Consider the following 12,360-nt stretch of genomic DNA (forward strand, 5'->3'; position numbering starts at 1 on the left):
AAAAAGAGGTAAGGGGAGAGAGGGTCCCCTTGCCTAATACATCTCGTAGGTGTAAAACTTTTTGTTTCCTGAGAATTATGTCTGATTGTGTACTTAACAGAGCTCACACAATTCATAACTAAATTGACCCACTGTTCATGGAAACCAAGCTTGATCATCATATTCCTTAAGAACACCCATTCAACCATGTCATAGGCCTTATGCATATCTAGTTTCACAACACACAAACCGGTCTGACCTTCCTTTTTATTTTTTATTTTATGCACACACTCATAAGCGACAAACACATTATCTGTGATAAGTCTGCCCGGGACAAAAGCACTCTGATATGGTGAAGTAATCTTTGAAAGAATAATTTTCAGAGGGGCAGCAAGTATTTTTTAGATGATCTTATATATTACATTGCATAAGCTAATGGGGCTGTACCGAGTAATGAGTTCAGGAGATTCATTTTTTGGGATCAGGGAGAGTACCATGCTAAAATTTGTTGTTGAGACGTCACACTCAGTGAGAGTACCATGCATGTGCCTTCGCCCTTCATTATCGTAACTGGAAAAAAACTTTGACATCCTGTATGACCGGTCAATACCGTATGCTCGTGTAAGGTGGAATTCTACGCTTACGAGTGACCTAACAAACAAAAAATGCTGGAAAGTGGCCTAACAAATTAATACCCGAAGAGAGTGTGCCGACAACCCACGAGGGAAATTCGGGCTTGACGATCTCGTCCAGTGTACAATATAGAGGATGCTTGGATATGTTTTAGTCTCATGATTAAAAATAGTGGAATTAAAATTTACTAGCCTCATTCATGCTTAAATTCAAATATTAAAAAGACTAAAATTAAGTTAATAAGCATTTATTATCCTCCAAACCACCAATCCAGAACTCGCCTGTATTAAAGAAGAGGAGTTAAATGAGGAGGGAGAGAACTAATTAATATTTTAATAGGAGTACCCCTGACTAAAATATTTTAGTCTATAAGACTAGTTTTAGCCTCTCTTTAGTCAGAGGTGCTTGGAATTTTAGTCTCTTAAAAAGATCATTTTTAGTCAGACTAAAATAATCCCTTGATCCAAGCACCCTCGTAGTCTGAAGGTTCCGCGTCTGAACGGATATGTGATGTCGTAGTCGCCTCGGTGTACTGTCATCAACTTCGATCGGAGCATGGAAATCTCTCGAGCGTTTAAGCCTCAGGTTCAGAAGCAGAGTCGCTGCCATGAGAGCTAACGTGTGATGTTCCCGCGCGTCGCCCGGAGATCCGTCAAAACAAAACAACGACACTTCTCACAGATGTGGAAACTAGCAGCACGCCATTGTTGACTCGCTCCAGACCTTCGCGGACGTAGTACGTGGCATGCAAAGCGGCCACACGCGAGCCAGCGCACGGCCGCTATAAATTCGGACAATGTCTAGCCTGCATGTCATTCGATCCACTGAGCTACTTAGATTTCATTCGGTCCATTGAGCTGAGCCAGCCATGACGAACGGGTACCTCTTCCGGGAGTACATCGGCGCGCAGTTCACCGGCGTCCGGTTCTCCGACGTGCCCGTGAACACCGGCGTGAGCTTCCACTTCATCCTCGCCTTCGCCATCGACTACCTGGCGAGCCAGCAGTCCAAGCCCACGCCGACCAACGGCGTCTTCAAGCCGTTCTGGGACACGGGCAACCTCACCCCGGCCGCCATGGCCGCCACCAAGGCGGCCCACCCTAACCTGAGCATCATGGTCAGCATCGGCGGCGACACCGTCCAGAACACGGGCGTCAACGCCACCTACGCCCCGACCTCCGTCGACTCGTGGGTGGCCAACGCCGTCTCCTCCCTCTCCGCCATGATCAACCAGTACGGGCTGGACGGCGTGGACGTGGACTACGAGCACTTCGGCACCGACGTGGACACCTTCGTGGAGGGCATCGGCCGCCTGCTCACCCAGCTCAAGGCCCGCTTCCCCAACATCCGCACCTCCATCGCGCCCTACGAGCTCCCGGTCAACCAGAAGTACTACCAGGCTCTGTGGAGGAAGTACTCCGGGGTCATCGACTACGTCAACTTCCAGTTCTACGGCTACGGCGCCAACACCGTCGTCCAGTACTACGTGCAGTTCTACGACGAGCAGGCGCGCAACTACCCCGGCTCCGGCGGCACCAAGCTGCTCGCCAGCTTCAAGACCGGCAACGTCACCGGCCTGCTCTCGCCGGATCAAGGCATCAGCGGCGCCAAGGAGCTCCAGCGGCAGGGCAAGCTGCCGGGGATCTTCATCTTTTCGGCGGATAGCTCTAAGATGAGCCCCTACCTGTTCAAGTATGAGACCCAGGCGCAGCAGCTCGTCGCCAACCACTAACTAAGTGGTGGATTCGATCCGCTAATAAGTGAGTAAGACAAGTTTGCTGCATACAGCATACGTACGGGGTCATGTATATCCCGGATATGTACTGGGACTAAATAAATGCCGTGTACGTACTCAAGCTTGAATAAGCGGCACCTACTTTGGTTTGCTCTACATTATGTGTCTTTCGTATGAGTGTGAATTATGGGATCGCCTATGGAAACTTTGTTTTTGTCACTCTAGTTTTTGATCAATTTATTTATGTCACTCTAGAATTTGACATTTCACTTTTATCATTTTTAGTTTTGGATAATACATCACAATTGTCATTCTGTAGCAAAAGCAATAATTTTAAAGTAGCAATTGTATCAAAACCTAAGAATGGCAAAAGTGAAATGAAAAGTCATTGCTTTTGCCATGGAATGACATTTGTGATGTATTGTTAAAACTAAAAGTGGCAAAAGTAATATGTCAAAGTATATTTTGGTATAAGCAAAATAGACAAAAGTTAGAGTGATAAAAACAAAATTTTCCCGACCACCTATACCTCAAGTCTCAGACCTCATGCGCCTGATTTCTTTTTGCTTGTCTCAGTACAATATTTGGGCCTTGGATAAAAAGATGGACGGTCGGATGATAGTCGTTCTCTGAACCGATCCGACACATGGTCTCCGGCACTCCTTCTGGAACCATCGTGCGACGCAGGCTGGACCGGCTGCTCCTCTCCACCCCATCTCCACCCTGTCGAGGGTGGAATGCAAAGATGCGATGCACAAATTCACTGACACGACAACTATGCACACTAGACAGCCAAGTTCGAACAGCTTCAATCGACAAGCAGCTGAATAACACAAATAAAATGCACATGCGACACATCATTTAACGTGAAAAAACCTCCTCAAATTGAGGGGTAAAAAATCACGACTATGGACCGACCAATCTACATAGCTTCATCATAAGAACGATGAGGGCAGAGCCTTTTTTAAACCTTTAGAGAGATTTACAAGACAATTTCCACGTTGCCAACCGACAACTGCAACAACAACCACAAGAGGCAAGATTTCAACAAAGCAGAATTTACACAACTTCTCTCCCCTTCAATATTTTGCAAACTACTCTCAAATCACTAAACCAAATAGTACCAAATTTGATGGAGAAGTAGACATACGAGTTCTGAAATGTCCTCAAAATTGTAGCTTAATCAGACATTGTTTGTTTTCCCAAACTTTTTGTCTCCCAAAACAACTCTATTCTAAAACTGCAGTGGGAGCTGACAAAATCACTCTCAAATCTAATGCCCCACTGACCCAATCCTCAAACCAGCTAACCAGATCAAACTACTCGAGGTAAGGAATGAGCTCACCAAGCTTAGGATCAATCCAAACATGTTTGAGCCTCCAATCACCAGCTTGAATAGTGTCTAGTCAGAAGCAGTAAATCTGGACAGCACCTCCTGTTCTACTTCCTCTTTCTCACAGTTTGTGTTCTTATGTGTGATGTCTCTCACTCTCACAATGGCAACCACCACTGGCAGGGATGGAGTGGCTAGGGTTTTTTTCTCTACTCCCTTCACTAGAAACCACTCACAACCGTTGGATGCAAATCAGATCAACGATCCATATGTGTTGGACTTTATTGGGCTCATGTTGGGTTGCCAACACACCTCCATATGGAGGGAGTTAGCCCAACAAACTCCCCATCCTAACATCATAGAGGGTCTCACTGCCTTTCAGCAGCCATGCCAGCGAGTCGGCGGCATACGTTGAGCTTCTTCCTTGTCACCACACCTTGGTGAACATATCAGCCCCATTGTCCTAGGTGTGAACCTTCTCAAGTTGCATTTGCTTGGAATATTACACATTTTCAATGCTTAGACCTTGAATAAATGTTTGCATTATTACTCAAGTGGATGGCTATTTGGTTGTCACAAAACATCACACGCTTGTCTTGTTTAAAACCAAGCTCACAAGCCAACAATTTCAGCCACAATAGCTCTTTGCTTGCCTTTGTTACTACAATAAATTCAACTTCAGATGTATTCAATGCCACACACTTTTGCAGCCTGCTTTGCCATGACACCACTTCCCCTGCATATTGGTAACCAGGTAACATGAAATAAACTTCCTTCTGCCAACATCTTCGGCCATATCAGAATCTAAAAAGACAATTAGCTTGGGCTCACCATCACCGAAGCAAAGCTTCATATTAGAGCTGCCCCGGAGATATCTCAAAATCCACTTCACAGCTTCCCAATGAGCTATTCCTGGATTAGACATAAGTCTACTCACAGTACTAACCGCATGAGCATATCATGCTTTGTACATAAGATAGCATACATCAAACTCTGAACCGCTGAAGCATAAGGAATAATATATATTTCCGTTTTCTTCTCATCAGTGGTAGGACACTGCTTGGTGCTCAACTTTAAATGGGCTGCTAGTGGACAATTCAGAACTTTAGTATTGTCCATCCTAAACCATTGAAGTGCCTTCTCAATATACTTCTCTCGAGACAAGTACAACTTGTTGGAATTTTTTCTCTCTCTCCCAATTCTCATCCCGAGAATGTTCTGTGCTAGACCTAGGTTTTTCATGGCGAAGCATTTGCTCAACTCCTTCTTCAACTTAGCAATCCTAGAGACGTTCGTGCCAACAATTAGGATATCATCAACACATAGCAACAATATGATAAAATCATGACCCGAGAACTATTTGAATAAGCACACAATGGTCTGATCTACACTTCTTGTAACCTTGCTCCCCCATGACAGTTTCAAACTTCATGTGCCAATGTCTTGGTGCTTGTTTCAGGCCATAAAGACTTCTCTTCAACTTGCACACATAGTCTTCTTTGCTTTTCATAAGAAACCCCTCAGGTTGCTCCATATATATTTCTTCCTCCAATTCACCATGAAGGAATGACGTCTTCACATTGATTTGCTCAACCTCTAAGATGAGACTTGCTGCCATGCCAAGGATTGCTCTAATGGATGTCATCTTCATAGCCAGAGAAAAGATCTCATCATAGTTAATGCCTTTTCTCTGACTGAATCCTTTTACAACTAACCTGGCCTTGTATCTTGGATGTGATGCGTGCTATTCTTACTTGATTCTGTAGACCCACTTGTTTTCAAAATTTTCTTGCCCTTGAACAACTTCACCAACTCATAAGTATGATTCTTATGCAAGGAGTCCATCTCTTCTTGCATAGACTTTTCCACTCCTTGTGCTCATCTTCCATTGCATCTGCAAAGCACCAAGGTTCTGAACCGTTAGATAATAACACCATGTATTGATTTGTGGGATACCTGCTGCAAGGAATTCGACCCCTATTGGATCTTCTCAGTGGAGCAGTTGGTCGCTTGTTAGGCACTGGTGCTTCCTACCGATCAGGATCATCAACTTTAACATCATACTCATGCTGCTTTTGGGAAGCATCTTCTTCACCTGCACCAACATGTACATCATCTGGTACATCTTCTACATCTACTTCAACTTGCATTGGAGTTGGAGCTGTAGGAACTGGGTCAGAATCAATCATGTCTTGCTACTGCTAAGGAGGAACCTGCCCCTTTGTCTTCACAATATTCCCAATTGTTTGGTCTTGTACAAACACAACATCATGGCTTCTCACAACTTTTCTTGCTATAGGGTCAAACATCTTGTAGTCAAACTCATCACTTCGTCTGCCTAGCTCATAGTCAGCGGATCCGATTCTCTTCTCTCACCTCGTCTGCCTAGCTCAGCGAATTCGGGGCCGGGCTAACACAGAGTCAATCCCCGCTCAATGGACCACATCGAGATATGGACCTTGCTGCTCGCAACATGCGATGGTGCAACCCCTCTCCGGCGATGCGAGACCCTCGATCTTGCAACTGTGTTGGCATCTTTTTTCTTTTGGATGAGAGTGATGGATGCCTGGGTTAGCTGTAACGCCCCAGATATAACTTTCCCAATTTGTACTACAACTCTTGCCGTTTCCGGCGTTAAGTTATATTTATTTCCTCGGGTTCGGGTTTTGTCTCCGTGTGTTGTTTTCTTTTTCATGCATCTCATATCATGTCATCATGTGCATTGCATTTACATACGTGTTCATCTCATGCATTCGAGCTTTTTCCCTGTTGTCCGTTTTGCATTCCGGCGCTTCGTTCTCCTCCGGTGGTCATTTCTACCTTTCTTTCGTGTGTGGGAATTAAACATTTCCGGATTGGACCGAGACTTGTCATGCGGCCTTGGTTTACTACCGGTAGACCGCCTGTCAAGTTTCGTACCATTTGGACTTTGTTTGATACTCCAACGGTTAACCGAGGGACCGAAAAGGCTTCGTGTGTGTTGCAGCCCAACACCCCTCCAATTTGGCCCAAATCCCACCAAACTCTGCTCCATGTCCTAGAGCGTTCGATCACGATCGCGTGGCCGAAAACCGCACCTCATTTGGGCTCTCCTAGCTCTACTTATGCCTATATATACCCCCCTCCATTCGGATCTCTTCTTCCCCCGTCCAAAACCCTAAAAAAAACAGAATCTCCGCCGACGGACGTGTCCGCCCCCGGCCGGACAACGTCCGACGATCCGCCCCAGCCAACCCCGCTGCGCCACGTGTCCCGGGCGGGCGCCCACATCGCCGCCGCCGCGCCGGCCCGCCCGAGCCCGCGGGAGGCCCCCGTGGCCCATCTCCTCCGCCGCCTCGCGCCCGCGCCCCGCCGCCCTTCTTCCTCGCGGCCGGCCACCCGAGGCACCGGCGCCGCCGCCCGCCATCGTCGCCGGCCGGCACCTCGAGCCGCGGCCCCGCCGTCTGCCGATGGTCGCCGCCCCATCGTCGTCCTCTCCTCCGGCCGGCGCGCCGCTCCAAGGCCTCCCCGGCGTCCGCAAGCTCCGGCAAGAGCTCCAACTCCGGCCGACGAACCTCGGTTTCCGCGTCGGTGAACAGTGCCCCGATCTGGATCTCAGATCCGAAATTCTAGGGTTGACTTTTTCCCTCTCCCTCTAGATTTTTATGCTATCTTTGACCAGTGATATCTCCGCATCCGTAGCTCCGATTTGGGCATACAATATATCAAAATCTTCGTCTCGACATGTGCATCATTTCATTCCATTGCATCATTTGCATTTGAGTTCATATTGATGCCCAAAATGCTGTTAGAAGGAGGCTTCGTGAGTTAAATTGCAGATCCGTTAGTTCATCATGCACTTTTGTCATTTTTGCCATGTTTAATTCGTGCATGATATGCCTGTGCCCCTTTGGGATGAATTGTTAAACATTTTGTCTTCTTTCCAGAGGTGCCACCCATGCATTTTTAGGATGTGTGTGTTGTCTTGTGCAAGCTTGCAAAGTGAGGCACCCGGTAAATCTGTTTCAGGGACTTAGTTGTTTTCATCAAGTCTGGGATATTTTAGTTCATGATGCCATATGTTCAGCTTGTTTCCTAGTGATCCGTGCCTCTTTTGAGGATGATCAGTAAAGGAGTTTTGTTAATCATGTTATGCTCTATCCATCCATGTCTTTGTTTGCAATTATGGAGCACCATAGCTTGACTCAATCGAGCTCTACTTTTGCTTCATGGTGAATCTGGGCAGATCGTCAACTCGTTTGCGATTTTGCCGGCGTTGTTGTAGTTGATCCGTGCATGCTATGCCATTGTTCTTGCCATGTCTAGCTTGTATTTTGTGCCTTCTTATTGTATGTATGCCTGCCTTGCCATGACTTGCACCGTAGTGAGTGCATCGAGCTCGTTTACATGCCTTCGTGAGTTATATTTCAGCATGTCTCAGTTTTCACTAAGTCTGAAAACTGATTGTGTTTTAGCTATGTTCGTGTGCCCGTTAATATATTTTGTGATCCCTTTTGGCCCCAGGTCACTTTGGAACTTTTGTTAAGCTTGTTGAGTAGCTCCATTCCATGTTCTTACTTGTCATGTTCAGGTCATGTATCATGTTGTTTTGCTGCTCCGAAGAGAGCATCGTGATCTGAAATTTCAGACTAGTGTTAATTTCACTAAGTCTGGAATCTGTTTTGCATTTGCGTTTTTGCCATGCTTGTTTGAACCTCATAATGGATGAATTGGACGTGGCTCAGTGCTAGTATTTTGTTAAGCATCTTGTGTGCATCCCTGCCATGTATTTTGTTGTCTTGTTTGGTGGCTGTAACATGTTCATTTCGTTGCATTTAGATGCCTACTTGCTGTAAATCGCAGACCGGTGTCATATCTTAAAACGCTTGCCATTTCCAAACCGTAACTCCGATTCCAATGATCTTTATATCGTTTTCAAGCGATTTCATCCCCTCTATCCAGTGGCACCCTTGGAATTCCAAGTTGAGGCCAGGTTAATGCATTTCCTGTCATATCTTGCATTTTGCATCCCGCATCGCATCCCGCATAGCATATCATCATTTCATCATATTGCTTGGTCTTGCACGTGGTTGATTGTATCCTTGTTGCTTGTTTGTCTTGTTGGGTAGGGCCGGGAGACGAGTTCGCTACCGAGGAGCCCGTTGAGTTTGCTTGTGAGGATCCAGTCAACTTTGACAACTGTGCAGGCAAGATGATCATACCCTCGAAATCACTACTATCTTTGCTATGCTAGTTTGCTCGCTCTTGCTTTGCCAATGCTACGATGCCTACCTTTTGCTTGTCAACCTCCCAATTGTCATGTCAAACCTCTAACCCACCTTGTCCTAGCAAACCGTTGATTGGCTATGTTACCGCTTTGCTCAGCCCCTCTTATAGCGTTGCTAGTTGCAGGTGAAGTTTGGAGTCGTTCCTTGTTGGGACATTTATTTACTTGTTGGGATATCATTATATTGTCATGTTATCTTAATGCATCTATATACTTGGTAAAGGGTGGAAGGCTCGGCCTCTCGCCTAGTGTTTTGTTCCACTCTTGCCGCCCTAGTTTTCCGTCATATCGGTGTTATGTTCCCGGATTTTGCGTTCCTTACGCGGTTGGGTTATAATGCGAACCCCTTGATAGTTCGCCTTGATTAAAGCTTTTCCAGCAATGCCCAACCTTGGTTTTACCATTTGCCACCTAGTCTTTTCTTTTCCTTGGGTTCTGCAGACTCAAGGGTCATCTTATTTTAACCCCCCGGGCCAGTGCTCCTCTGAGTGTTGGTCCAAACCGTCAGCCGCCGGTGGCTACCAGGGGCAACTCTGGGCTGGCCTACCGGAAGTTTAGACAATCTGAGTGTGCCCTGAGAAAGAGATATATGCAGCTCCTATCGGGATTTGTCGGCACATTCGGGCGGTGTTGCTGGTCTTGTTTTAACCTGTCGAATTATCTTGCTGTACCGGGTTACCGAGTCTGATCGGTGTGTCTCGGGTGGAGGTCTTTTCCTTCGTTGACCGTGAGAGCTTGTCATGGGCTAAGTTGGGACCCTCCTGCAGGGATTGAACTTTCGAAAGCCGTGCCCGCGGTTATGGGCAGATGGGAATTTGTTAATGTCCGGTTGTAGATAACTTAAACCTTAATTATCTAAAATGAATCAACCGAGTGTGTTGCCGTGATGGCCTCTTCTCGGCGGAGTCCGGGAAGTGGACACGGTGTTGGAGTTATGCTTGCGCAGGTTGTTCCTATAGCTTCTCGCTCGCGCTTTGCCTCCTCTTCTCGCTCTCTTTTGCATATAAGGTAGCCACCACATTTATGCTAGTCGCTTGCTGCAGCTATACATATATTTGCCTTATCCATTCCTATGAGCTTAAATAGTTTTGATCGCGAGGGTGCGAGAGTGCTGAGTCCCTGTGGCTCACAGATACTACAATTCCAGATGCAGGTCCAGGTGATTCCGCTCCAGGTGACGAGTACGAGCTCAAGTGGGAGTTCGACGAGGACTCTCAGCGTTATTATGTTTCCTTTCCCGATGATCAGTAGTGGTGCCTAGTTGGGGATCGATTCGGGCCTTGTCGCATGTTGGGTTCTTTTCTATTTTGGTGCCGTAGTCGGGTCATGAGTGTTTGTTTGATGGATGTTGTTTATGTACTTTGATGTGACGTGGCGAGTGTAAGCCAACTATGTTATCTCCCCCCTTTTATTATGTATTACATGGGATGTTGTAATGATTGCCTGACTTGCGACATTGCTTTCAATGCGGTTATGTCTCTAAGTCGTGCCTCGACACGTGGGAGCTATAGCCGCATCGAGGGCGTTACATTAGCCTCCAAACAAGAAGGACATTGCTATGAAAGAGCTTCAAGAGAGAAAGCAGTTGCAGGTGGATGGTGTTCTAGAATGCTTGGATTGCACAGATTCTGCCCGGGGATGTTAAGATGTTCCCATTGCAACTCACTGATGAAGGCTGGGCTTCTATTCTGATGGGCGTCTCGATGACGTTGGAACTTAGCGGCAGCTGGTAGACCCTTTTTCGCAAAATAGAAAAGGTAGGCCTTTTTTAGAAATGGAGGAGGACCCCCGGCCTCTGCATCTAAACGATGCATGCAGCCACTTTATTAATTATTCACACAAAACCTTACAAAGTCATACAACAGTAAGACTAAAGTCATCGTCTTGGCAACATCTGTCGCTACTCATATCCAGTTGATGTAGGGATGCTGATAGTCTGGGCCTAATACCAAACATATTTCGTAGCCAAACCTAACATCTAAGACCTGAGGTACCAACCAGAACGCCTGTCAGGTATGGGGCACCCACTAGTCCGACGCATTCCTCAATCAGGACACCTGCCAGGTATGAGGCCGCCGCAGCCACCTGCCACCAATCCATCTTCAGTGTTGTACTGCTGCATCTACCTTGCCCGGTCTAGCTGCCGTCGACGCCACCACGACGCCAGACTACGCCACCATCCTGCGCTCGTCCATCATCACACACCCACCAGCGAGACCCCGCTACTCCATGTCGCTGAGACCCGCCGTTGTCGACGTGCCAGATGCCACGCCGCTCCTCTGACACGAAACACCACCTGTTGCCACTGGTCACATCCCATCCGCCTGCAGTTCCTCAAACCGAGCACCCAAACGCCCCAGGCGGCGCCTCCAAGCAGGGCACGACACACGCAGTGCCGTCGCCGCCCAATCTAAGGAGATTTAGGGTTTTTTCTCGGGCATGGGGTCGGGGTGGAGGGCAGGGACCTCGACGTCGCCTACAAGTAGGAGAACGACGACCCTGGTCGTCGCCACCGTCGTGATGAACGAGTCATCCAGAGTTTCCTCCGGTCTGATGTCACCTCTAGCTACCAACCCCGTCGAACGCACAGAGACCGACGACCGCAATCGTAAGCCACCAAGTGCAGCGGGAGAGAGCCTGCAGCGCGGAGGAGATCCACCGACGACTCACCGCCCACGCGGTCAAGACGCCGTGAACGTCGTCGCTCCTAACGGGGCCGCCGCCCCTGGTCCAGGTTCCTCCACGAAGGCCGGAGTGGCGAGACTCGCCGCAAGCAACGGGATCCGGCACCGCGCGGCCGACACCATCGCCCAAGCCCGCTGTCGACCGATCCCGCCGCCACTGGGAGCCCGCAAGCTGCCGGGAGTCCCACACCCATGGATCTAGGCACCGGTGCACCGCCGCGAGTCCGCCGCCTCCGGGATCCGCCACACTGTCGGGAGGGCCGCACCCCGCGGATCAGGACGCCTGCGCCGCCGTGGATCCGGGAATGGGAGGAGAGACCCGCCGCCGCCGCCGCCGCCGCCGCACGCACGGGCTTTGCCAGGCGCCGACCCTCAGCAGCGGCGGAGGGGGAGAAGGGTGCTGGAGGGACTAGGCGGCGGCGGCGGTGGAGCCCTCCCGAGTCGCCCGCGGGGGAGGCGACGCGAGAGGGGCCGGTTTGCTTGTGGTCCTTTCTACAGTGTTTCTAAGGCATCTGCTTTTCCGTTCTCCTTGTAGTACTGGTTTCTGTGTGCGTATGTTCTTATAGCTCGTTTTTTTTTTGTGGCATATTTTTGTAACTCGTTATTGCTTAATGAATGGCACAGTTACTTCATAAAGAAAAGGTAAGATACCATGGGGCGGTACAACTCTGGACCACAAAACACCACCCCAGCCTCTAGTCTGAACTCTTGGCAGCAGATATGAGCCCTG

The 12,360-nt window shown here is 48.4% G+C and overlaps 1 protein-coding gene across 2 annotated transcripts; it reads left to right on the plus strand.

Annotated features, from left to right (window-relative positions):
- Positions 1-1,410: 1,410 nt before the first annotated feature.
- Positions 1,411-2,503, plus strand: LOC125523686 (chitinase 1). Of its 2 annotated transcripts, XM_087535918.1 has the most exons (2): positions 1,411-2,172; positions 2,234-2,503. In XM_087535918.1, the coding sequence occupies exons 1-2, from the start codon at positions 1,481-1,483 to the stop codon at positions 2,286-2,288; spliced, it is 747 nt and encodes a 248-aa protein (XP_087392044.1). In that variant the 5' UTR covers positions 1,411-1,480; the 3' UTR covers positions 2,289-2,503. The 2 variants fall into 2 exon arrangements, with proteins under 2 accessions (XP_087392044.1, XP_048544702.1); XM_048688745.2 differs by having other exon boundaries at positions 1,411-2,503.
- The last annotated feature ends 9,857 nt before the right edge of the window (positions 2,504-12,360 follow it).

Source organism: Triticum urartu, chromosome 7A, assembly GCF_056163025.1.
Source record: "Triticum urartu cultivar PI428250 chromosome 7A, HENAU_Tu73, whole genome shotgun sequence".
Taxonomy (NCBI): Eukaryota; Viridiplantae; Streptophyta; class Magnoliopsida; order Poales; family Poaceae; genus Triticum; species Triticum urartu.

What these genes read in the sequence shown, in the direction of transcription:
- LOC125523686 (XM_048688745.2), top strand. Translation starts at nt 1,481, where the DNA reads ATGACGAACGGGTACCTCTTCCGGGAGTACATCGGCGCGCAGTTCACC.